General features: G+C 42.5%; 2 protein-coding genes across 2 annotated transcripts in view; both read right to left on the reverse strand.

Moving 5' to 3' along the window:
* Positions 1-411: 411 nt before the first annotated feature.
* On the reverse strand, positions 412-834 carry LOC138666490 (gastrula zinc finger protein XlCGF17.1-like; the record flags this gene model as incomplete). Its single annotated transcript, XM_069754706.1, has 1 exon — positions 412-834. A coding segment is annotated over one exon (423 nt), but the record flags the coding sequence as incomplete, so codon positions are not given.
* LOC138663564 (gastrula zinc finger protein XlCGF57.1-like) overlaps positions 828-25,792 on the reverse strand; it is a 55,701-nt gene continuing 30,736 nt past the window's right edge. The window contains exons 2-7 of the mRNA XM_069749810.1: positions 15,996-16,149; positions 15,687-15,866; positions 15,480-15,603; positions 15,300-15,397; positions 13,780-13,870; positions 828-2,105 (exon numbers count right to left, since the gene is read on the reverse strand). Of these exons, the coding sequence (XP_069605911.1) occupies positions 952-2,105; positions 13,780-13,870; positions 15,300-15,397; positions 15,480-15,603; positions 15,687-15,866; positions 15,996-16,073 (1,725 nt within the window). The 5' untranslated portion in view covers positions 16,074-16,149 and the 3' untranslated portion in view covers positions 828-951. The remainder of the gene's footprint in view (positions 2,106-13,779; positions 13,871-15,299; positions 15,398-15,479; positions 15,604-15,686; positions 15,867-15,995; positions 16,150-25,792) is intronic.

Consider the following 25,792-nt stretch of genomic DNA (forward strand, 5'->3'; position numbering starts at 1 on the left):
AGGACGATGAAACCCGTAGACATGGAGAGTGAGTGTATACATCACCTCACCCTATATACTGAACTGTGGGGTACATGTTATTCCTATTAGTCACCTACTGACTAACCTTCAGGGGGTGAATTATGGGTATAGTTTTACATTTGGAATTAATAAAGTTTAGTTTTATCCTTTTGTCAATTTTATAATCAATGGATCATTTTATATATAATTATATCTTATTAGATTTTTTTTTTCTCAGTGAACTAATTCCTCATGTTTGGCCTCATTAAAATAAAAGCACTCAAACAAATTTAAGAAGATTCAATTTTGGTTAAAACTATTCCAACATTATGAACATAAAAAAGGCTTCTCCCCTATGTGACGTCTCTGATGTTTATTAACAGTTGATTTGCAAGTAAAATATTTCCCACATTAAGAAAATGAAAAAGGCTTCTCCTCTGTGTGACTGCTCTGATGTCTAACAAGAAGCACTTTCCATTTAAAACATTTCCCACATTCTGAACAGGAAAAAGGCTTCTCCCCTGTGTGGGTTCTCTGATGACTAACCAAAAGTGATTTATGGATAAAACGTTTCCCACATTCTGAACAGGAAAAAAGCTTCTCCCCTGTGTGAGTTCTCTGGTGATTAACAAGATACCATTTCTGGTTAAACCATTTACCACATTTTGAACAGGAAAAAGGCTTCTCCCCTGTGTGGGTTCTTTGATGGCTATCAAGATTTATTTTCCATTTAAAACATTTCCCACATTCTGAACAAGAAAATGTCTCTTCTGCTGTGTGAGTTCTATGGTGCCTAGCCAAATCTGATTTCTGGATAAAACATTTCCCACATTCTCAGCAGGAAAAAAGCTTCTTCTCTTCGTGAGTTCTATGGTGATTAACCAAATCTGATTTTTCCTTAAAACATTTCCCACATTCTGAACAGGAAAAAGGCTTCTCTCTTGTGTGGGATCATTGATGGCTATCAAGATTTATTTTCCATTTAAAACAATTCCCACATTCTGAAAATGAAAATGGCTTCTCTCCTGTGTGGATTTTTCGGTGTTCATCAAGATTCCCTTTCTGGTTAAAAGATTTCCGACATTCTGAACAAGAAAAAGGCTTCTCCCCTGTGTGAGTTCTTTGGTGTGTAACAAAATGTGATTTCTTGTTAAAACATTTCCCACATTCTAAACAGGAAAAAGGCTTCTCCCCCGTGTGAGTTCTATAGTGATGAACCAAATCTGATCTCTGGCTAAAACATTTCCCACATTCTGAACATGAAAAAGGCTTCTCCCCTGTGTGAGTTCTATGGTGTGTAACAAGCAATGATTTACGTGTAAAACATTTCCCACATTCTGAACATGAAAATGGCTTCTCTGCTGTATGAGTTCTCTCATGTGTAACAAGACGTGATTTCTGAGTAAAACATTTCCCACATTTTGAACATGAAAAAAGCTTCTCTCCTGTATGGATTCTTCGGTGTTCATCAAGATGCCCTTTCTGATTAAAAGATTTCCCACAATCTGAACAAGAAAAAGGCTTCTCCCCTGTGTGAGTTCTTTGGTGTGTAACAAAATGTGATTTCTTGTTAAAACATTTCCCACATTCTAAACAGGAAAAAGGCTTCTCCCCTGTGTGAGTTCTATGGTGATGAACCAAATCTGATCTCTGGCTAAAACATTTCCCACATTCTGAACATGAAAAAGGCTTTTCCCCTGTGTGAGTTCTATGGTGAGTAACAAGCATTGATTTACGTGCAAAACATTTCCCACATTCTAAACAGGAAAAAGGCTTCTCCCCTGTGTGAGTTCTATGGTGATTAACCAAATCTGATTTATGGTTAAAACATTTCCCACATTCTGAACATGAAAATGACTTCTTTGCTTTAGGAGCAGTTTGTTTTTTAATGCCTGTTTTGTGACTTTGATTTTCCTTAGTAGTCAGTAATGAATCAGAAGATGGGACCTGCTTCATAGGATCAGATGATAGATCTTTGCTGTGAATGGATGATGATATATCTGGAGTAACAGCAATCACTTCAGTTGTATCTTGTAAGATCTCAAGATGATCAGATTTAAAAATTGAAGATGTCAGCTGTCCCTCTGATCTCCTGGTACAGTCATCTGCTAAGATAAACATTCTTTTAATAAAATGTCCTTGAGTTTTATATTATTTAACATTTCTACTTAAACTGTCCAAAGAAATGGCAATCTATGTAAAAAATATTTAAATTAATTATTTACCAAGACAATGACAGTCCACAGTCTAATAGAAAACCTTGTTGGATGAACCAGTAGTGTGAGGTGTTCATCTGTTTGTTCATTCTGACTCCCAAATATCAAATAAAAAGAAATCAATCAATGTTATATAGGCGAAAATAATACCAATTCTTATCTCAAGAAAACAAATCCCCACTCAGGCCCATCATCTGTCAATGGAAAAAGAGGTTCCCACACTATTAGTGGCTCAAAGACTGTTGAAAAGCAACAGCGTTTCTATAAACCAATCCAGAAAAATCCGCTATCACTTCGGAGTCTTGCAGTGAGTGCTCAAACAACATTTAGTATCCTTGTATTAAGCAAAATTATAGTGAGAAGAATCCACTTAATTTGAGGTGTGTGTCTCCTGGAGCACAATCTGGGCACTATGTCCTGGGTAATAAAATGGCAAATGTGTAATTTTCACTCTCTAACATCCACTGCGTGTTAATTTTTAGAAAGTGGCTGTGGAGTAAAAATAATTAATTCCTCCTATAGACGTAGTCTAAATTGTTGTTACCCCTCGTTTAATGACAGAAAAACCCACAATGGTCACAGAAATAACTTGAATCTGACAAAAGTAATAATAAGGCCGGCGTCACGCTCAGCGTATGAAAATACGGTCCGTTTTTTTACGGCCGTAATACGCAGAAATGTTCCCAAAATAGTGATCCGTATGTCATCCGTAGGCAGGGTGTGACAGCGTATTTTACGCATGTCATCCTCCGTATGTAATCCGTATGGCATCCGTACTGCGAGATTTTCTCGCAGGCTTGCAAAACCGACACCTAATGGATTTATGGGCTCAAATGTTCGTTAAAACATATATACAGTCTATATATATATATATATATATATATATATATATATATATATATATATATATACATACACACACACACACACACACACACACACACACATACACTGTATTTATATTTAATTGAGCGCGAGATAACAGAAAAGCCGGTAATTCAATTGCCGGCTTTGCCTATCTCCTTCACAAACCCGACAGGATATGAGACATGGTTTACATACAGTAAACCATCTCATATCTTTTTTTTTTTACATATTCCACACTACTAATGTTAGTAGTGTGTATGTGCAAAATTTGGGCGCTCTAGCTATTAAATTAAAGGGTTAAATCGCGGAAAAAATTGGCGTGGCCTCCCGCGCAATTTTCTCCGCCAGAGTGGGAAAGCCAGTGACTGAGGGCAGATATTAATAGCCTAGAGCGGGACCATGGTTATTGCCCCCCTTCCTGGCTAAAAACATCTGCCCCCAGCCACCCCAGAAAAGGCACATCTGGAAGATGCGCCTATTCTGGCACTTGGCCACTCTCTTCCCACTCCCGTGTAGTGGTGGGATATGGAGTAATGAAGGGTTAATGTCACCTTGCTATTGTAAGGTGACATTAAGCCAGATTAATAATGGAGAGGCGTCAATTATGACACCTATCCATTATTAATCCAATAGTACGAAATGGTTAATATAACACACACATTATTAAAAAGTATTTTAATGAAATAAAGACACAGGGTGTTTTAATATTTTATTATACTCTTAATCCACCTGAAGACCCTCGTTCTGTAAAAAAGGAAAAATAAAAAAAAAATCAACAATATCCCATACCTTCCGTCGTTCAGTCACGTCCCACGATGTAAATCCATCTGAAGGGGTTAAATCATTTTACACCCAGGAGCTCTGCTAATGCAGCTGTGCTCGTGGCTGTAAAAATCCAGGGAATGAATGGAATGCAGGGGAATGTACTGTAGTTACCTCGAGTCGCGGTGATGCACCCTCTGCTGGATGTCCTCATATGAACTCGAGCCTGGGAATTTTGCATTCCATTCATTCCCCGGATTTGTGCAGCGCCGACATTTGCCTACGGTTTTGTGCTCATTGGGACCCCCATGTACCTTATAACAAGGAGATTCTGGCGCACAACACTTCCTGTGACCCCTACCCTAATCGAGACCTGATTGGTTCAGGACCTGATGACGTCAGCATCACACCAGCCAATGAGACAAATCACTAGGAAAGATTGTTGTAGCAACGAACCTTCCCAGGCAATCTGCCTCATAAAAATGCTGTTTATCCTCAGATCTCTTATCAGTGAGAGATTAGAGGAGAAACAGTGTTACAAGTGCTGCTGGCAACAGCTGTGTCAGTCAGTGATTTTGCTATAAAGTAAAAGAACAATAAACAGATAAGGCAGGTTAGGGTTAGTGTCATAGTTAGGGTTAGCGTTGGGGCTAAAGTTAGGGTTACTGTTAAGCTAAAAAGTTAGGAATACTGTTAGGCTAAAGTTAGAGTTAGGGTTTATTCTAAAGTTAGGGTTAGGCTAAAGAATAAGGATTTTCTCAATTGTCTCACCACTATTTTGGTCACCTCAGTCACGTCACGTCAGTTTTCTATTTCCGGAAAAAATAAAATAAAAACGAGTGAAATGGCCCGTCAGTATTATAGTGCAGAGGAGGCTTATGCACTTTTATGTTCTGACAGCTAAGAAAGTGCAGTGCCAGATGGCGATGTGGATTTCGAGGGCTTTAGTAGCAGTGACGGTGATAGCTCAGAAATGAGCAGTGATTCTGGTCCATCCTCATACACAAGGACTAGTACAAAAAGAAGGACAAATAGCACTTCTGGAGAAATGTCTCCAACTCAGGGAACAATGCCCAGTTCTAGCGCTGTCCTTAGTGCTCGTGAATTGGCGCACACCAATGTCCAAGGGGCTTTGCCTCTTGATGTAGCATTTCCCAGATGGGAGGCTTCAGTTTTGGCTACTCCATTCATCCCTAATCTTAACTCCTTCATGACCTTGGGATTTTCCATGTTCGTTTTTCGCTCCCCTCCTTCCCAGAGCCATAACTTTTTTATTTTTCTGTCAATATGGCCAACTGAAATTATGTCTTATATTCTAGGTTCTTCAAAGTAGCTACCTTTTGCTTTGATGACTGCTTTGCACACTCTTGGCATTCTCTTGATGAGCTTCAAGAGGTAGTCGCCGGGAATGGTTTTCACTTCACAGGTGTGCCCTGTCAAGTTTAATAAGTGGGATTTCTTGCCTTATAAATGGGGTTGGGACCATCAGTTGTGTTGTGCAGATACACAGCTGATAATCCTACTGAATAGACTGTTAGAATTTGTATTATGGCAAGAAAAAAGCAGCTAAGTAAAGAAAAAGTGGACATCATTACTTTAAGAAATGAAGGTCAGTCAGTCCTAAAAATTGGGAAAACTTTGAAAGTGTCCCCAAGTGCTGTGGCAAAAACCATCAAGCGCTACAAAGAAACTGGCTCACATGAGGACTGCCCCAGGAAAGGAAGACCAAGAGTCACCTCTGCTTCTGAGGATAAGTTTATCCAAGTCACTAGCCTCAGAAATCGCAGGTTAACAGCAGCTCAGACTAGAGACCAGGTCAAAGCCACACAGAGCTCTAGCAGCAGACTTATCTCTACAACAACTGTTAAGAGGAGACTTTGTGCAGCAGGCCTTCATGGAAAATAGCTGCTAGGAAACCACTGCTAAGGACAGGCAACAAGCAGAAGAGACTTGTTTGGGCCAAAGAACACAAGGAATGGACATTAGACCAGTGGAAATCTGTGCTTTGGTCTGAGGAGTCCAAATTTGAGATCTTTGGTTCCAACCACAGTGTCTTTGTGAGACGCAGAAAAGGTGAACGGATGGACTCTATATGACTGGATCCCACCGTGAAGCATGGAGGAGGAGGTGTGATGGTGTGGGGGTGCTTTGCTGGTGACACTGTTGGGGATTTATTCATAATTGAAGGCACACTGAACCAGCATGGCTACCAAAGCATCTTGCAGCGGCATGCTATTCCATCCGGTTTGCGTTTAGTTGGACCATCATTTATTTTTCCAACAGGACAATGACCCCAAACACACCTCCAGGCTGTGTAAGGGCTATTTGACCAAGAAGGAGAGTGATGGGGTGCTACGCCAGATGACCTGGCCTCCACAGTCACCAGACCTGAACCCAATCGAGATGGTTTGGGGTGAGCTGGACCGCAGAAGGAGGGCAAAAGGGCCAACAAGTTTTAAGCATCTCTGAGAACTCCTTCAAGATTGTTGGTAGACCATTCTCGGTGACTACCTCTTGCAGCTCATCAAGAGAATGCCAAGAGTGTGCAAAGCAGTCATCAAAGCAAAAGGTGGCCACTTTGAAGAACCTAGAATATAACACATAATTTCAGCTGTTTCACACTTTTTTGTTAAGGACTGTATATAATTCCACGTGTTAATTCATAGTTTTGATGCCTTCAGTGTGAATGTGCAATTTTTATAGTCATGAAAATACATAAAAATCTTTAAATGAGAAGGTGTGTCCAAACTTTTGGTCTGTACTGTATGTATAGATTATAACCTTCAGTGATTTAATTTATAAAATGGAATAACTTTATGGGGATTTCGTCTATTCTGGTTTTCTGTCATTTAGTCATATTAGGGTTTCTGCATATGGTGTGTCCAATCTCATCTGGAATCTGTTCCTGCTGTCCAGCTGGAGTAATATTCTCCCTACTTCAGCCAATTGGAAAGTACTGGAGCGCCCCCAGACACAGGGCCGCGGGTTACTCGGTACCGGTCCTCTTTGTCTCAGTTCTAGGGCTGTCACGGTGGCTGGACCCGGTCCGTGACCCTGCTAAGGGGCGCCCAATAAAAAGGGGTGATGAAAGTAGGCTAAGGTTTCGTGACGCCACCTGTGGTGTTCGGTCAGGTCGACCAATGCTGCTTGGGGTCCACTGGGGTGATGTGATGGCAGCTAGATGGTATACCTTCCCACAGGTGAAGTATATCCCCAGGGCTTCCCAGTAATGTAGGTGGCGATGATGTGAGGTGCAGTCAATAACGAGGACACAGGGTTGCAGTCTCTTTACCTTTTACTGTAGACTTCGGGATCCGCAATCCAGAGCACTGTCAACAGGGCTGTCTGAGACCGGCCGGTCCGAAGGCACATCCAGAGTTCCCTTTGCAGGTGGAAATCAGTGCCTACCACTAGCGCCTGTGTGTTGTAGTCCTTCCCTGCTGAGCATTCGGGATAGTCGTCACAACTTCTGTTCTCATTCTCTTTCTCTCTCTCTCCGTCCCCCAAGTTTATCTGGATAGGACACACCCGTTTGACGGGAAGGCTCGGAGCTCTTCTGGGATCCTAGAGACGCCCCTCTCCACGCTTGCCCCCTATGTCTGCTTAGGTGATGTAAGGTAGACAGCCAACCTATAATTAACTGTCCTGCGGTATTTGAAGTAAGGCATAGAGTCAGTTACTTCCTCGGTGTTCCGGTCACCGGCTACGCGCCTCAGTAGGAAGTTGACGTTCTCGAGGCACGACTCCTACTGGCTCTCCTTTGTGCTTGATCTCGTTTCTGACTTTCCACAATATCTTTCTCTTCGTGTCCTTTCTTGGGATACCGCCGCAAGGTAGTGCAGGCGCGGTTCCGTTGCTTTCTATTCGTTCTGCTAGGCCCCTGTCAGGAACCCACCCCTGACAGGTCCTCCCTGGAGCTCTCCCAGGCTGCGTTCTGTTCTAACTTCCTATCCGACCCCTAGTTTTACCAGTGTGAGGAGTGGCCTAATACATAGTGCCTTTTGCTCCCTCTAGTGGCCGGAGTATGAAGTGTAAGGTGTGCTGTGATACCTGGTCAGGTGAACTCCTTTAGTGCAATCAGACATAACATCACTCCCCTTAGCGGCAGAGCGACATTACTGCAACGACCAGGACTCTAGGGCGCTGAAGTCCCTCCCCCCCCCAGTTAAATCCAGTACTCCCGGACTGGGAGAAGAAGAACAACAATAGTTATTAGAAAAGGACATACAAAATTTTGGAATGCTTTAAACAAGTAAATATAACAATGCTTCCCTTTATGGGAGGTGAGGTCACTTGAACGTTACAAACAGAAACATGTTTAAATATTTTAAATAACATTCTATTCTACTGACTATAAACAATTCCTATTACCCAGCCGGGTATTCTACTAAGTGCAAATCTTTGAACAATAATTTAACTTCTCCTTTAAGGGCGTATAAGCTGAACCCACTAAAGGCTTACTATAAAACATTACAGTACAAGTCTAACGTTTTCTTTATTCCTTCTAACTTCACACAGATGCAGGACCGCCTGGCTATTCGTCCGGGCCTACTGCCTTTCTTCTTCTAGGTTCACAGCAACCTTCTATCAACCATCTCTCTATGGTTTTCAGACTCACTAACCCCTATGGGTTCACTTTCTAGCTCTTCTAGCTACATGGCATCTGCTATGGAAACATTATCACTATCTTACTATAACAAATAACATTTCCTCTAAGAGGGGAGATCAGTCTTTTCTGAGGTAGTTCAAACAATTATCAGGTCACTAAGGAACTGCAAGACTCAAGAAACTTCCACGTCGTCATCTGGAATCGTGTCTTCGCAAAGTCTTCTTTCCTTGTGAACCAGTAGAGAGCACCTTTAAGAAGGCGCAAACTATATACAACACAGTTTGTGAATCATTAACCGTCCATGATTCGGCAGTCTTTTAAACAGTGATGAACTTGTGCAAAATAAAACAATAGGGATCCCAGGTCAACAAAGGGATCCCTTTAAGGATTAACCCTAAATGGGTTTAAAGCAGGGAAAGAGCAGGAAACAGTTAACTATATACATTTGTCAGGTTTTCGAGGTTTTATTCCTGCTCCGGTGGTCTCCGCCAGGGCCTGACCGGGCAGGCAGGCCTCGGGGGTCTGGGAAGACTAAAATCAAAGTCCATCTCCGGCATCATGGGAGTCCAGTGGACGATCCGAGGGACGGCAGCAGCGGCTGCCGCCGCTTCAGCGAGTTCTTCCTCCAAGGACTTGGCAGTGACCAGTACAGAGGTACAGCGCTGGATGTCCCGAGCCCACCAGCCGTGGCCCTTTTGGTATCGGCAGTAGCTTACCGCCTCCCCCGGCATCAGGACGGGACCTTTGCTGTCGCCACGCAGGCCAGCCTCCACCACCTCCCGGGTGATGTGGACCCTTATCGTCGATCCGATTTCTTGGACGAAGCCTTTTCCTCCCTGGGGCTGGTAAACAATTACCACTTCCCATTTCGGTAGGGACCCATCCAGCAGCTCACCGCGGGCCTCCCGCTCCACGTCTCTGGCACACTCGGCTATCAGATGCTTCCGATAATTACCCCAGGGGAAGGGACCCATATCCCACTCACGCGTTTCCGGGTCGAATGATGCGGACTCCGGAGCTCTGACAGCCGCGTTGACGGTCAGGTCAATAGTCGACGGAACACTGATCCCCGTTCGGCCGGGACACCGAGCTTTCTCACAAGTAGGGGCTCTGTCGGCGCCACGCCGCTCCTCGGGGGCTGCCATCAGATATGCTGCAGGTAGCGGAGGTTCCGTGGACATCTCCCAGGGCTCGATCGGCTCCAACAGCGGCATGTTGGTATAATCCACCGGTGACAAGGATCTAGACGGGGCCATCTTCTTCCGTAAGCCTTCCCGGCTCTCCAGTTCCGCTCCGTCTGAGTCATAGTTTCGTTTCTTCGGTCTCCGCCCGCCATAAAGAGTCAGGAGGCGGACCTCAGCTGCTGACAGACACGTCCTCAAGACACAGAAATATTTAGACTGGGCGGCCATGGTTTTTTGCACTTTTCAGTTCATTCACGCCCACAACTCCACGCCTTTCTTCTTCTCCTGCGCTCCTCGTGGCGCTATAATGGCAGCGATTTTGGCGGGAATCTTGATGGCAATTAGCAATGCACAGTCTTTGCAATAAATCACAGTTCAAGCACAATTCAATCACAGTTCCAAGGCACACATGACGTGATTCTTCAGGCTTTAGTACGATCCTGTTCGTGACGCCAAGTTGGAGCGCCCCCAGACACAGGGCCGCGGGTTACTCGGTACCGGTCCTCTCTGTCTCAGTTCTAGGGCTGTCACGGTGGCTGGACCTGGTCCGTGACCCTGCTAAGGGGCGCCCAATAAAAAGGGTGATGAAAGTCGGCTAAGGTTTCGTGACGCCACCTGTGGTGTTCGGTCCGGTCGACCGACGCTGCTTGGGGTCCACTGGGGTGATGTGATGGCAGCTAGATGGTATACCTTCCCACAGGTGAAGTACATCCCCAGGGCTTCCCAGTAACGTAGGTGGCGATGATGTGAGGTGCAGTCAATAACGAGGACACAGGGTTGCAGTCTCTTTACCTTTTACTGTAGACTTCGGGATCCGCAATCTGGAGCACTGTCAACAGGGCTGTCTGAGACCGGCCAGTCCGAAGGCACATCCAGAGTTCCCTTTGCAGGTGGAAATCAGTGCCTACCACTAGCGCCTGTGTGTTGTAGTCCTTCCCTGCTGAGCATTCGGGATAGTCGTCACAACTTCTGTTCTCATTCTCTTTCTCTCTCTCTCCATCCCCCAAGTTTATCTGGATAGAACGCACCCGTTTGACGGGAAGGCTCGGAGATATTCTGGGACCCTAGAGACGCCCCTCTCCACGCTTGCCCCCTATGTCTGCTTAGGTGATGTAAGGTAGACAGCCAACCTATAATTAACTGTCCTGCGATATTTCAAGTAAGGCATAGAGTCAGTTACTTCCTCGATGTTCCGGTCACTGGCTACGCGCCTCAGTAGGAAGTTGCCGTTCTCGAGGCACGACTCCTACTGGCTCTCCTTTGTGCTTGATCTCGTTTCTCACTTTCCACAATATCCTTCTCTTCGTGTCCTTTCTTAGGATACTGCCGCAAGGTAGTGCAGGCGCGGTTCCGTTGCTTTCTATTCGTTCTGCTAGGCCCCTGTCAGGAACCCACCCCTGACAGGTCCTCCCTGGAGCTCTCCCAGGCTGCGTTCTGTTCTAACTTCCTATCCGACTCCTAGTTTTACCAGTGTGAGGAGTGGCCTAATACATAGTGCCTTTTGCTCCCCCTAGTGTGAAGTGTAATGTGTGCTGTCATACCTGGTCAGGTGAACTCCTATAGCGCAATCAGACATAACATCACTCCCCTTAGCGGCAGAGCGACATTACTGCAATGACCAGGACTCTGGGGTGCTGTAGTACCACACCCTACTACAGCTCAAATCACATGGCCGGAATCTGCCAGAAACAGGGTTGTTCTCCTCTGGTTCAGTCCTCTGTGCTCAGCTTGCGGCTTGTGTATTTGTTTACTGTGACTGTGGCCCATTTAGAGACTACTTTTGTGTCTTCTGATTCTGTATTCTGTCTTTCTGCTTCTGACCCAGCTAGCTGATCATGTTTCTTGCCATCTAATACCACAGAATAGCAGGTAACACCATGGTCCAAGCCTAGGGGTCCCAGTGTAAGTCCAGATCCATGTAATGGTGTTAATGGAAAGCAGAAAAGATAGGGCCAAGCATGTTCAATGGTGGAGATCTTTTGAGCTGCTAGTTGACCACGAACAGTGATCTCAATACATTGTGTCTGCAAACTATTCCAGCTAGATCTGCATTCAAACAGCTAAATGGCACTCCTTCCCTTCTGAACACTGCCATGTGCCCAGAGAGTAGTGTACAATAGTATGTAGGGTATTTAGAGAAGTTGAAAAATGGTTTGTAAGATCCATTTGTTTTCTATTATCCTTTGTGAATAATTCCAAAGTTATCACCACAAATTGTAAAAATGGGGCCTGATTAAGAACACAAAACTGGCTGCTGGAAGAGGTTAAATCAGAGTATTTTGGCCACTACTGTAATCAAAAACTGTGACTATAGACAATAACATCTACTAAAATGATCAAACTGAACAGTCTCCATCAGTAATAAATGAGTAGCTAGTGGTGAAAACTCTCTGGGGTAATTAGAGGACGGGGCTCGGTGACTTCACAATCTAAACTATCGTAAGCTCCAATATTTTCTGTCAGATGAGTTTCAAGAAGAAATATTACACATTTAAAGAGAACTGTGTATAGTAGTGCAGAGCAGAGATGTCTTAAAGGGAACCTGTCAGCAGGATTGTGCACAGTAACCTACAGATACTGACAGGTTGATGCCGTTAGACTGATTACAATGATGCCTGGTGATGAAATCCGTCTTGTGGTTGTTGTTTAATCTGTATTTGTATCATTCAGTTAATGAGATTATAGTGCTCTGGGGGGGGGCTTTATGTGGTGCTCTTGGGCGGGGCTGTGGGTGGGGCTTTGTGTTGCTCTGGGGCAGGGCTGAGGGTGGGACTGTGGGCAGGGCTGAGGATGGGATTGTGGGCGGGGCTTTATGTGGTGCGCTGATTACATATTCATCTGTATTGCCTTATGACCTGTCGCTGATCCCTCACTGACCTGCCCTCCATTTTTATATAATGCATATAATAGTGTTGATAGTGCCTATAATATTGTGGCTATAGTGAGGCTTAGAAAAAAATTACATCCAGCAAAATGTCACCGGCGATGGCGGCACCTGCACAGTAGCATCTATAAGTAAGAGATAGATGCTATTGGACAGGCGCCGCAGGTGTCATTTTGCTGGATGTTATTTTATTTTTTTCTAAGCCTCCCAATAGCTACAATATTATAGGCATTATCAACAATAATATCAACACTATTATATGCATTATGAAAAAATGGGGGGGGCAGGTCAGTGAGGGATCAGCGACCTGTCAGGAGTCAATACAGATGAATATGTAATCAGCGCACCACATAAAGCCCTGACCACAGTCTCACCCTCAGCCCCGCCCCAGAGCAACACAAAGCCCCACCCACAACCCCATTCCAGAGCACCACATAAAGCCCCGCCCCAGAGCACGAGAATCTCATTAACTGAAACCTACAAATACAGAATAAACAACAGTTTACAGATTGTGCAGTAATCTGAATTTCTTAGGGTCAAAAAACAATGTAATTTATGACGTGGAGTGAATCCATGAAACCAGGGCTCGAGCCAACACATCTCCTGCAGGCGTGAATAAATGTATATTACAGCCATCAGCCACGCACAGCTTACAGATATATCATGGCATAAGTGTAATGTCTTTTATGTAATTTACCACAATACTCCTTGAAGTTAGTCGCTTTTAAAAGAAATTGAAGTCAGGATAAAGGGAAACTCTGCTGTTATTGTACAGAAATTCACACTTGGCCTCACTGCACATTTAATGTTGTCGATCCTAAAAGTGAAGTTTGTCCAGAAAGACTGGACCTGGTCTTGTAGGGACCATATGATCACATTCAGCAGCACAGAAGGGAGAGAAGGGAGATTCATCCAATAAGATATCAGGGATCTAAGAAGCCAACAGCATCATTACCCTCCGCTTTTTCTTACAGGCCCATCATAATATTTTTCTTCAAGTGATTTTCTAACTTGTCAGCACATTCTATGTACGCTCTCATTTGGCTTTGTAGTTTACAGATCTGGACAGATAACAGCGTCTCCTTTCAATGTCAAAAGTAATTTGTGCAGTTTGGGGTGAAGGAGAATGTTGTGGTCTAGAGGCAAAATGGTGATCACACGATTGCGATACGGCCGGACTACACCACCGATAAAACAGCCACAGCCGGTGACTGAAACGAATCTGTGACTTCTCTGCATTTAGTGGTCACTACTCACCTGGGTAGTCATATGTGGGAATATCCTCTTTACACCACTCATCACCCCTCACATATGTCTCTGTAGTATTAATATACATCAGATCTTCACCCTGAAACAAATATTGGAAAAGTCACAGACAGATGGAGAAGTCACATCTATGATCAGCTCTAATCCTAGAACACCACAGAAAAGATGATCATAAGGCAATGTTTATTATATCAAAAACAGAATTTTATTAGAGTACTACAAAATTTAAAACCATACTGCCAGATTTGGGGAGTGGAACAATATCCCCCACTATTTACCAATTTTGACGCGCAGCCCCAAGTGACAAGCAAATAAACCCCATATCAGATGTTTTGGTGGGAAACACTAATGACTATAATAAATCTATCCATAAATAATGCCACATAGTACAGGTATGGCAGATCCACGATAGTGTACACCCATATACCAGAATCTCCTGTATCACCCCACCAATACACAGCCTAAATTGCCATATATACTCATGTCGGTTTTATGACATCTATGCCCGGTGATATGTAATTATTGGTGATTGCCTCCGTGACTTTGGTGCTCCGTTTTGGAGACATATTATATATATGCATCTGTCCCTATACACGCATGTTGCCTGCTTGCGGTCACGCCCGCTGGCTCTCGGCGTCTTCTAGCATGGTTGGGGCCCACCCTGGCTCCACCCACGCTATGACGCCGAGCAACAGAGCGCGTCACTTCCGGGACAGTGAACATCACTTCCGGTTTTGCGGTGCAATTGCCGCTTACCGGAACTATAAAAGGACCAGGACACCTGCATATTATAGGCGCCTTGAGAAAGGAGTCCGAAACGCGCGTCGGGGCGGACATGCGGGCCCGGGTAGTCCATATCCCAGCCTTCCAAAGGTAATTATATCGGTTCACTGACCGCTTGCCCAGTAATACTTGGAACAGCAAAATTGAATACAATGGTAGTGTTTTAGGCTGTGTATTGGTGGGGTGATACAGGAGATTCTGGTATATGGGTGTACAATATCGTGGATCTGCCATACCTGTACTATATGGCATTATTTATGGATATATTTATTATAGTCATTAGTGTTTCCCACCAAAACATCTGATATGGGGTTTATTTGCTTGTCACTTGGCGCTGCGCGTCAACATTGGTAAATAGTGGGGGATATTGTTCCACTCCCCAAATCTGGCAGTATGGTTTTAAATTTTGTAGTACTCTAATAAAATTCTGTTTTTGATATAATAAACATTGCCTTATGATCATCTTTTTTGTGGTGTTCTATGTAGTAGTTGATGATAGGCTATTATAGTCCTGTTGTTTGCATGGTAGTTAATGGTGGATATATTCATACCATACCATGATTCACTGTCATTTGTGTTTATGGTCAGCTCTAATCCTGCCATCTCCACTGTTCTCATTACACAAGTATAAAACATAATACTGGGGGATAAAACAAGACTGAGCACAAGACCATCACAGCCATCTACAGATCATAGGGGAGATCTCATGACACTTTCTCTTCATCTACCTGATGATCCTGAGGAACATTGGGATGTTCTTGTTTACAGTCCTGTGGAAGAAGAGGACGGGGGCATCTCTCTGGTGTTGTCCTCTTACTGGATAGAACTGGAGGAAACACATACATGGATTGAATTCATTCTTATATACAGATAATTATAGGCCGTGTGTATTTAGTCCTGTCTATTACCTGGTGATGTGAGGGGCTGGGGAACCTCCATCATGACGTCCTTGTACAGATCTCTGTGTCCTTCTAAATACTCCCACTCCTCCATGGAGAAATAGACGGCGACATCCTGACACCTTATAGGAACCTGACACATACAATGATACCGTCACCCCCCTGATCCCTTCATAGTGTTACTGTATAATGTCCCAGCATTCCCAGCAGTGTCACCTCTCCAGTCAGCAACTCAATCATCTTGTAGGTGAGTTCTAGGATCTTCTGGTCATTGATGTCCTCATGTTTCAGGGGGTGAGGTGGAGGCCCTGTGATTGGGCTCAGGGGTCTTCCCCATCCCTCAGACACAGGGTCCTGACAGCGCTCACTAGAGGTCTTCTTCACTACTGTGTAATCCTGGTAATGGAGAGACACATTAATAAATCTCACTACAGACATTGCCAGAGTCCTCACCTCTCCAGTTCTGTCCATCTGTTATTCCCATAGATAAGAATGATGTAATGTGACGTCATCAGAATCTCTCACCTCTCCAGTAAGCCGGAAGAGGATCTCTAGGGTGAGGTGTAATATCCTCTCCGCTATCTTGTCTCTGTCCATATCCATTTTTGATGGGTAAATCAGGAAAAATCTCTTATATAGAAGATCTTCACTGAGAGGATCTGATATCGTAGAGACCTGACTGAGAAGAAGATGAGCCGATGTAACATCATAAAAATCTTACTCACAGTCATTATATGTGGGGGGCTGCCTTTTCCTTTGGGGAATTTCTCTGAGGCAAGGTAGGCTTATTTTTCTATCTTCAGGCTAGCTAGTTTCTCAGGCTGTGCCGAGTTGCATAGGGAGTGTTAGGCACAATCCACGGCTACCTCTAGTGTGGTTTGATAGGTTTAGGGATTGCGGTCAGCAGAGTTCCCACGTCTCAGAGCTCGTCCTATGTTTTGTGGTTTTTGTCAGGTCACTTGTGTGCTCTGAACTTCAAGGTCCATTGTGGTTCTGAATTACCTATTCATAACAGTACTGGAGGCCCAAAGTACTATGCTTCTCAATAGAGGGAAAAAAGAAGTTCTGAGACCATTTTTTTTTCTTTGCACTGTGTTTTGCCTTTTTTTTCCCCTAGACATTTGGGTGGTTCAGGACACAGGTGTGGTGATGGACATTAAAGGTCTGTCTTCATGTGTGGATCTTCTCACTGCAAGAGTACAAAATATTCAAGACTTTGTGGCTCAGAATTCTATGTTAGAACCAAGAATTCCTATTCCTGATTTGTTTTCTGGAGATAGAGCTAAATTTCTGAGTTTCAAAAATAATTGCAAACTGTTTCTGGCGTTGAAACCTCGCTCCTCTGGTGACCCAGTTCAACAAGTTAAGATCATTATTTCTTTATTACGTGGCGACCCTCAAGACTGGGCATTTTCCCTTGCGCCAGGAGATCCTGCATTATGTAATATTGATGCGTTTTTTCTGGCGCTCGGATTACTGTACGATGAACCTAATTCAGTGGATCAGGCAGAGAAAAATTTGCTGGCTCTGTGTCAGGGTCAGGATGAGATAGAGATTTATTGTCAGAAGTTTAGAAAGTGGTCTGTGCTCACTCAATGGAATGAATGTGCTTTGGCAGCAATCTTCAGAAAGATAAATATAACAAAAGAGAAAAAACGGCTGAAAGCCGCAGCCAGCTCACCGACCAGACCACCAGATGTAGAGCACGAGAGTCCGTCCTGACCGAGACGCCAAGCGAATGCAAATAGTAAAGATGAATGGAAACTCCAGCTCCAATAAAAGGTGAAAGTCTTTATTAATCCAAATTTAAAAATGGTAATCCAACGCACATAGTGAACAAGTGGATGAGAGCGATAGTGTCGGCTACGCGTTTCGATCCATAAGGATCTTACTCATGCCTTAGGAAAAACCGGATATAAAGGTCTAGATATACCTATCATAAGCCAATGACACAATTCTAATTGAACACGTGATAAATCCGGAAAGGTCCTAAACATATATAACAAAGACATATAACAATATGGTTAAATAGTACACAAATTGAATAAAAAACAATTAAAACATTAACAATAATGATATAATATTTCATTTCTTTTGTTCAAACCTGCGGGAAAACGGGTGTTTAAATTATATATCCAAAAAGCCTCTCTAGTTAAAAGGCGTCTTTTCATATCCCCGCCACGATTATTTTGATATACTATTTCAATACCATGTACTCTAAGATTAGATACATCCCCACCATGCACTGTGCCAAAATGCTTAGACACCATAGAGATGTTTCTATTAGGGACATGTAATTTATTAACATCTCTCAAATGTTCGGTGACCCGTGTTTTTAATTTTCTCAAAGTACAGCCTACATAAGAAATTCCACAGACTAAACAGTCTATCTTATAGACCACATTTCTAGAATGGCAATTAATAAAACTTTTGATATTATATTTATTTGTATTCTCGGAGTTCTGAAACGTATTTCCCAAATGTGCGTGTGCACAAGTGCTACACGCAGCAGTGCCGCATCTAAAAAACCCCTTATAATCAAGCCAAGTACCAGATTTGTGGATCGCAGGTGGAGCACTAGGAGCGATGGAATCTCCTATGGTTTGGGCTCTTCTGGACACCACGCTAACGCCATCCTTAAGAATATGCATCAGCGTGGAATCCTCATATAAGATAGGTAATCTTTTGTTGATAATGTCTCTAATAGACTTAAATTGGGGACTGAATTTTAAGGAAACATATGGCTTATTCTCATATTTACTGGCATGCGTATTGTTGATCCTATCAGAGACCAACAAATTTTCTCTCGTTTTTCTATCAACTATGGCATTAGCTCTATCTAGTGACCACTGTGGATATTTCCGAGCTCTCAATCTATTTCTTAGGCTCTCGAACTCATTATTCATATCAATCTCTCTGCTGCAGTTACGTTTTAATCTTGTAAATTCACCAGTTGGTATCGCTTTAATTGTGTGGGCTGGGTGGCTGCTGGTAGCGTGGAGAATAGCATTACCACTGATTGGTTTAGCATATGTCTTGCTGGCAATAATTTCATTCACATGCCCAGATAGCTCAAGATCCAAAAAAGAAATTTTGTGTGGATCAGAAACAAAAGTGAATTTAATTCCAAAATCGTTGGCATTAATATAATCCACAAATCCCGGTATGGCAGACACATCGCCCCCCCAAATTATGAGGGTGTCATCGATGTATCTGCCATACCAGGAGATGTGGTCCATAAAAGGGTTGTTAACCGAATAAATGAACCTTTGTTCCCAATATGCCATGGTTAGGTTCGCTAAGGAAGGGGAATATTTCGCACCCATCGGAACTCCCGACTTTTGTACATAAATTTGATGCATATTCTTAAGGATGGCGTTAGCGTGGTGTCCAGAAGAGCCCAAACCATAGGAGATTCCATCGCTCCTAGTGCTCCACCTGCGATCCACAAATCTGGTACTTGGCTTGATTATAAGGGGTTTTTTAGATGCGGCACTGCTGCGTGTAGCACTTGTGCACACGCACATTTGGGAAATACGTTTCAGAACTCCGAGAATACAAATAAATATAATATCAAAAGTTTTATTAATTGCCATTCTAGAAATGTGGTCTATAAGATAGACTGTTTAGTCTGTGGAATTTCTTATGTAGGCTGTACTTTGAGAAAATTAAAAACACGGGTCACCGAACATTTGAGACATGTTAATAAATTACATGTCCCTAATAGAAACATCTCTATGGTGTCTAAGCATTTTGGCACAGTGCATGGTGGGGATGTATCTAATCTTAGAGTACATGGTATTGAAATAGTATATCAAAATAATCGTGGCGGGGATATGAAAAGACGCCTTTTAACTAGAGAGGCTTTTTGGATATATAATTTAAACACCCGTGTTCCCGCAGGTTTGAACAAAAGAAATAAAATATTATATCATTATTGTTAATGTTTTAATTGTTTTTTATTCAATTTGTGTACTATTTAACCATATTGTTATATGTCTTTGTTATATATGTTTAGGACCTTTCCGGATTTATCACGTGTTCAATTAGAATTGTGTCATTGGCTTATGATAGGTATATCTAGACCTTTATATCCGGTTTTTCCTAAGGCATGAGTAAGATCCTTATGGATCGAAACGCGTAGCCGACACTATCGCTCTCATCCACTTGTTCACTATGTGCGTTGGATTACCATTTTTAAATTTGGATTAATAAAGACTTTCACCTTTTATTGGAGCTGGAGTTTCCATTCATCTTTACTATTTGCATTCGCTTGGCGTCTCGGTCAGGACGGACTCTCGTGCTCTACATCTGGTGGTCTGGTCGGTGAGCTGGCTGCGGCTTTCAGCCGTTTTTTCTCTTTTGTTATATTTATCTTATATTACCTGACCTTGCCGTGGTCTCCTGACTTTTTGCTCATTTTTGCACTTTTAGTGGACTTGTTGGGTGTCTGCTGTTTTCTATTTCTTTTGTTTTATTCTGCATTAACTACCATGTTATCTCAAGAGAGACTGGCTAAAGCAGCCCAGGTGTTTAGAAATACGGGCTCTGATTCAGCAGAAAGCAATGATTTTACCACACATCTAATTGAAGCCGAAAAACTCATGAAACTAGAAACAAGATTATGGTGGAATCATACCACCTTGCAAAATTATGTGGCAAAAGAAATGATTCCACGTGGTTTGAGAATCAAAAAGATCTCAACAATTCCCTATTCTGATGAATTTAAAAAGGAGTGGAATCAGATTCTTTCCATCTGCTCACTAAATCTTATGAAACTGATCATAAAAAATGAACAAACGAAATTAGAGGAAACGCAAATTAACGTGGAGAAAATAAACAACACTCTGGAAGAATATAGAGCGTTACCACTTTTTGAGTCCTCTTTGAAACAACTGAAAGATAATGTGAGCATTTTGGAAAATGAAATTATGAACCGCAAAAGAAGAAAATTTGAGAGAGATCTTAACGACTACAAGACTGATAGTGTTTATGATTGGGGCAAATGGGAAAGAATGCATAAAACACCCAGACCCATTCTGAAAAAAAGTTATTCCCAAAATTAACCCGACCGAAAGACCACAGGTGTTTTTTACATCAACAGAGCCGGAGTCTTCTGACACCAACGCAAGTACTTCTGATTTATCAGTTGTAAGTAATACTCGAGAAAACAGAAAAAGACATACAAAAAACTCAAAAAACGCAAGAGAAGAGCTGGGAGAAAGCACAAGAAACCAGCAAGGAGTAACTACCCGATACAGAAGGAAATACAAACAATAAATAATGACAATGTGATAAATTTATCTTCTCAACCTCTCACCAAAGATCAATTGGATGTATTAGCTTTGGGCTTGAATTTTGCACCTGATTCTGATTTTGATCTTTTTCTGACTATTCTGGACATTAATAAATTTATAAGAAACCTCACTATAAAAAGACATTTCTTCTTGGATAAGGATGCATCAAAACGGATAAACACAACTCCCATGGAACTGAATGAGTTTGAAGGTTTGGAATTTAAGGAACAAGTAGCATTAAATTGTTTATTAAGATTATCTAAAGATCAACAAGAAGAATCTATCATCAATAAATACAACTCTTCTGAAAATTTTACAACGAAAAATCCTTACTTCTACCCTCTGCAATCTCGAGTGGAATGTATGGATAAATTCCAGGAACTAATTGAAAAAGATCTAAAGAACCTTAAAGATGGCTGGAACAAGACTAATTGTAATAATTTATCCCGAAAACAACGGAGAGCACTTAACGAACTTAAAAATATGAAAAATATTATCATAAAAAAAAGTGACAAAGGAGGTCTCATCGTTATTCTTAATGAACAAGATTATAAAGATAAAATGTTTGATCTTTTGTCTGATACTTCAACTTATGAGAAACTTCCAAATAATCCAAGTAGTAATATTAATGCCAAAATTGCCAAAATCATAGAAGAGGGTCTTAGTCCATCAGTCATTGATAAAAAACAGGCTGACTATATATATGTACAATTTCCCAAATTACCCATTATGTATGGGCTACCCAAAGTACATAAAAGTGATGGCATACCAGCTATGCGTCCCATAGTGTCAGGCATTGGATCCATGACAGAACATTTATGTGAATGGGTGGATTCATTACTTAAACCTTTAGTTAGCAAATTACCAGGCTATATAAAAGATTCAAAAGAGGTTCTTAAGACACTGAGTAATTGGAGATGGAAACATAATTATACTTGGCTCAGCTGCGACGTGGTGTCTTTATACACTAGTATTCCACATAATGTAGCTATGGAAGCACTACATTTCCATCTTACTGAGTCCGGGCAATTTTCCCAAGATCTTATTAATTTTACGTTGCAAGTTTCTTTTTTTCTTATGAAGAATAATATCTTTTCATTTGACAAACAAATTTATGTACAAAAGTCGGGAGTTCCGATGGGTGCGAAATATTCCCCTTCCTTAGCGAACCTAACCATGGCATATTGGGAACAAAGGTTCATTTATTCGGTTAACAACCCTTTTATGGACCAAATCTCCTGGTATGGCAGATACATCGATGACACCCTCATAATTTGGGGGGGCGATGTGTCTGCCATACCGGGATTTGTGGATTATATTAATGCCAACGATTTTGGAATTAAATTCACTTTTGTTTCTGATCCACACAAAATTTCTTTTTTGGATCTTGAGCTATCTGGGCATGTGAATGAAATTATTGCCAGCAAGACATATGCTAAACCAATCAGTGGTAATGCTATTCTCCACGCTACCAGCAGCCACCCAGCCCACACAATTAAAGCGATACCAACTGGTGAATTTACAAGATTAAAACGTAACTGCAGCAGAGAGATTGATATGAATAATGAGTTCGAGAGCCTAAGAAATAGATTGAGAGCTCGGAAATATCCACAGTGGTCACTAGATAGAGCTAATGCTATAGTTGATAGAAAAACGAGAGAAAATTTGTTGGTCTCTGATAGGATCAACAATACGCATGCCAGTAAATATGAGAATAAGCCATATGTTTCCTTAAAATTCAGTCCCCAATTTAACTCTATTAGAGACATTATCAACAAAAGATTACCTATCTTATATGAGGATTCCACGCTGATGCATATTCTTAAGGATGGCGTTAGCGTGGTGTCCAGAAGAGCCCAAACCATAGGAGATTCCATCGCTCCTAGTGCTCCACCTGCGATCCACAAATCTGGTACTTGGCTTGATTATAAGGGGTTTTTTAGATGCGGCACTGCTGCGTGTAGCACTTGTGCACACGCACATTTGGGAAATACGTTTCAGAACTCCGAGAATACAAATAAATATAATATCAAAAGTTTTATTAATTGCCATTCTAGAAATGTGGTCTATAAGATAGACTGTTTAGTCTGTGGAATTTCTTATGTAGGCTGTACTTTGAGAAAATTAAAAACACGGGTCACCGAACATTTGAGAGATGTTAATAAATTACATGTCCCTAATAGAAACATCTCTATGGTGTCTAAGCATTTTGGCACAGTGCATGGTGGGGATGTATCTAATCTTAGAGTACATGGTATTGAAATAGTATATCAAAATAATCGTGGCGGGGATATGAAAAGACGCCTTTTAACTAGAGAGGCTTTTTGGATATATAATTTAAACACCCGTTTTCCCGCAGGTTTGAACAAAAGAAATGAAATATTATATCATTATTGTTAATGTTTTAATTGTTTTTTATTCAATTTGTGTACTATTTAACCATATTGTTATATGTCTTTGTTATATATGTTTAGGACCTTTCCGGATTTATCACGTGTTCAATTAGAATTGTGTCATTGGCTTATGATAGGTATATCTAGACCTTTATATCCGGTTTTTCCTAAGGCATGAGTAAGATCCTTATGGATCGAAACGCGTAGCCGACACTATCGCTCTCATCCACTTGTTCACTATGTGCGTTGGATTACCATTTTTAAATTTGGATTAATAAAGACTTTCACCTTTTATTGGAGCTGGAGTTTCCATTCATCTTTACTATTTGCAATCTTCAGAAAGGGTCTCTCTGAAGCCCTTAAGGATGTCATGGTGGGATTTCCTATGCCTGCTGGTCTGAATGAGTCTATGTCTTTGGCCATTCAGATCGGTCGACGCTTGCGTGAGCGTAAATCTGTGCACCATTTGGCGGTATTATCTGAGCATAAACCTGAGCCTATGCAGTGCGATAGGACTTTGACCAGAGCTGAAAGGCAGGAACACAGACGTCAGAATGGGCTGTGTTTCTACTGTGGTGATTCCACTCATGCTATCTCCGATTGTCCTAAGCGCACTAAGCGGTTCGCTAAGTCTGCCACCATTGGTACGGTACAGTCGAAATTTCTTTTGTCCGTTACTTTGATCTGCTCTTTGTCTTCCTATTCTGTCATGGCATTTGTGGATTCAGGTGCTGCCCTGAATTTGATGGATTTGGAGTTTGCTAGGCGCTGTGGGTTTGTCTTGGAGCCCTTGCAGTGTCTTATTCCATTGAGAGGAATTGATGCTACGCCTTTGGCCAAGAATAAGCCTCAGTATTGGACCCAGCTGACCATGTGCATGGCTCCTGCGCACCAGGAGGATATTCGCTTTCTGGTGTTGCAAAATCTGCATGATGTGGTCGTGTTGGGGTTGCCATGGCTACAAGTCCATAACCCAGTATTAGATTGGAAATCAATATCTGTGTCCAGCTGGGGTTGTCAGGGGGTACATGGTGATGTTCCATTTCTGTCTATCTCATCATCCACCTCTTCTGAGGTCCCAGAGTTCTTGTCTGATTACCGGGATGTATTCGATGAGCCCAAGTCCAATGCCCTACCTCCGCATAGGGATTGTGATTGTGCTATCGAGTTGATTCCTGGTAGTAAGTTTCCTATGGGTCGACTGTTTTAATTTATCTGTACCTGAGCACGCCGCTATGCGGAGTTACGTAAAAGAATCCTTGGAGAAGGGTCATATTCGGCCGTCGTCATCGCCATTGGGAGCAGGGTTCTTTTTTGTGGCCAAGAAGGATGGTTCGCTTAGACCTTGTATTGATTACCGCCTTCTAAATAAAATAACGGTCATATTTCAGTACCCCTTGCTGCTGATATCTGATTTGTTTGCTCGGATTAAGGGGGCTAGTTGGTTCACCAAGATAGATCTTCGTGGTGCATATAATCTTGTGCGTATTAAACGGGGCGATGAATGGAAAACTGCATTTATTACGCCCGAGGGCCATTTTGAGTACCTAGTTATGCCATTCGGACTTGCCAATGCTCCATCAGTATTTCAGTCCTTTATGCATGAAATCTTCCGAGAGTATCTGGATAAATTCCTGATTGTATACTTGGATGATATTTTGGTCTTCTCGGATGATTGGGAGTCTCATGTGAAGCAGGTCAGAATGGTGTTCCAGGTCCTGCGTGCAAATTCTTTGTTTGTGAAGGGATCAAAGTGTCTCTTTGGTGTTCAGAAGGTTTCATTTTTGGGGTTCATCTTTTCCCCTTCTACCATCGAGATGGACCCTGTTAAGGTCCAGGCCATTTATGATTGGACTCAGCCGACATCTCTGAAGAGTCTGCAAAAGTTCCTTGGCTTTGCTAATTTTTATCGTCGCTTCATCTGTAATTTTTCTAGTATTGCTAAACCATTGACCGATTTGACCAAGAAGGGTGCTGATGTGGTCAATTGGTCTTCTGCTGCTGTGGAAGCTTTTCAAGAGTTAAAGCGTCGTTTTTCTTCTGCCCCTGTGTTGTGTCAACCAGATGTTTCGCTTCCGTTCCAGGTTGAGGTTGATGCTTCTGAAATTGGAGCGGGGGCTGTTTTGTCGCAAAGAGGTGCTGATTGCTCGGTGATGAAGCCATGCGCCTTCTTTTCCAGGAAGTTTTCGCCTGGAGCGAAATTATGATGTTGGCAATCGAGAGTTGCTAGCCATGAAGTGGGCATTCGAGGAGTGGCGTCATTGGCTTGAAGGAGCTAAGCATCGCGTGGTGGTCTTGACTGATCACAAGAACTTGACTTATCTCGAGTCTGCCAAACGGTTGAATCCTAGACAGGCTCGTTGGTCGCTGTTTTTCTCCCGTTTTGACTTTGTGGTTTCGTACCTTCCGGGCTCTAAAAATGTGAAGGCGGATGCCCTGTCTAGGAGTTTTGTGCCTGACTCTCCGGGTTTGCCTGAGCCGGCGGGTATTCTCAAAGAGGGAGTAATTGTGTCTGCCATCTCCCCTGATTTGCGGCGGGTGCTGCAAAAATTTCATGCTAATAAACCTGATCGTTGCCCAGCAGAGAAACGGTTTGTCCCTGATAGGTGGACGAATAAAGTTATCTCTGAGG

Source organism: Ranitomeya imitator, chromosome 2 (genome assembly GCF_032444005.1).
Source record: "Ranitomeya imitator isolate aRanImi1 chromosome 2, aRanImi1.pri, whole genome shotgun sequence".
Taxonomy (NCBI): domain Eukaryota; kingdom Metazoa; phylum Chordata; class Amphibia; order Anura; family Dendrobatidae; genus Ranitomeya; species Ranitomeya imitator.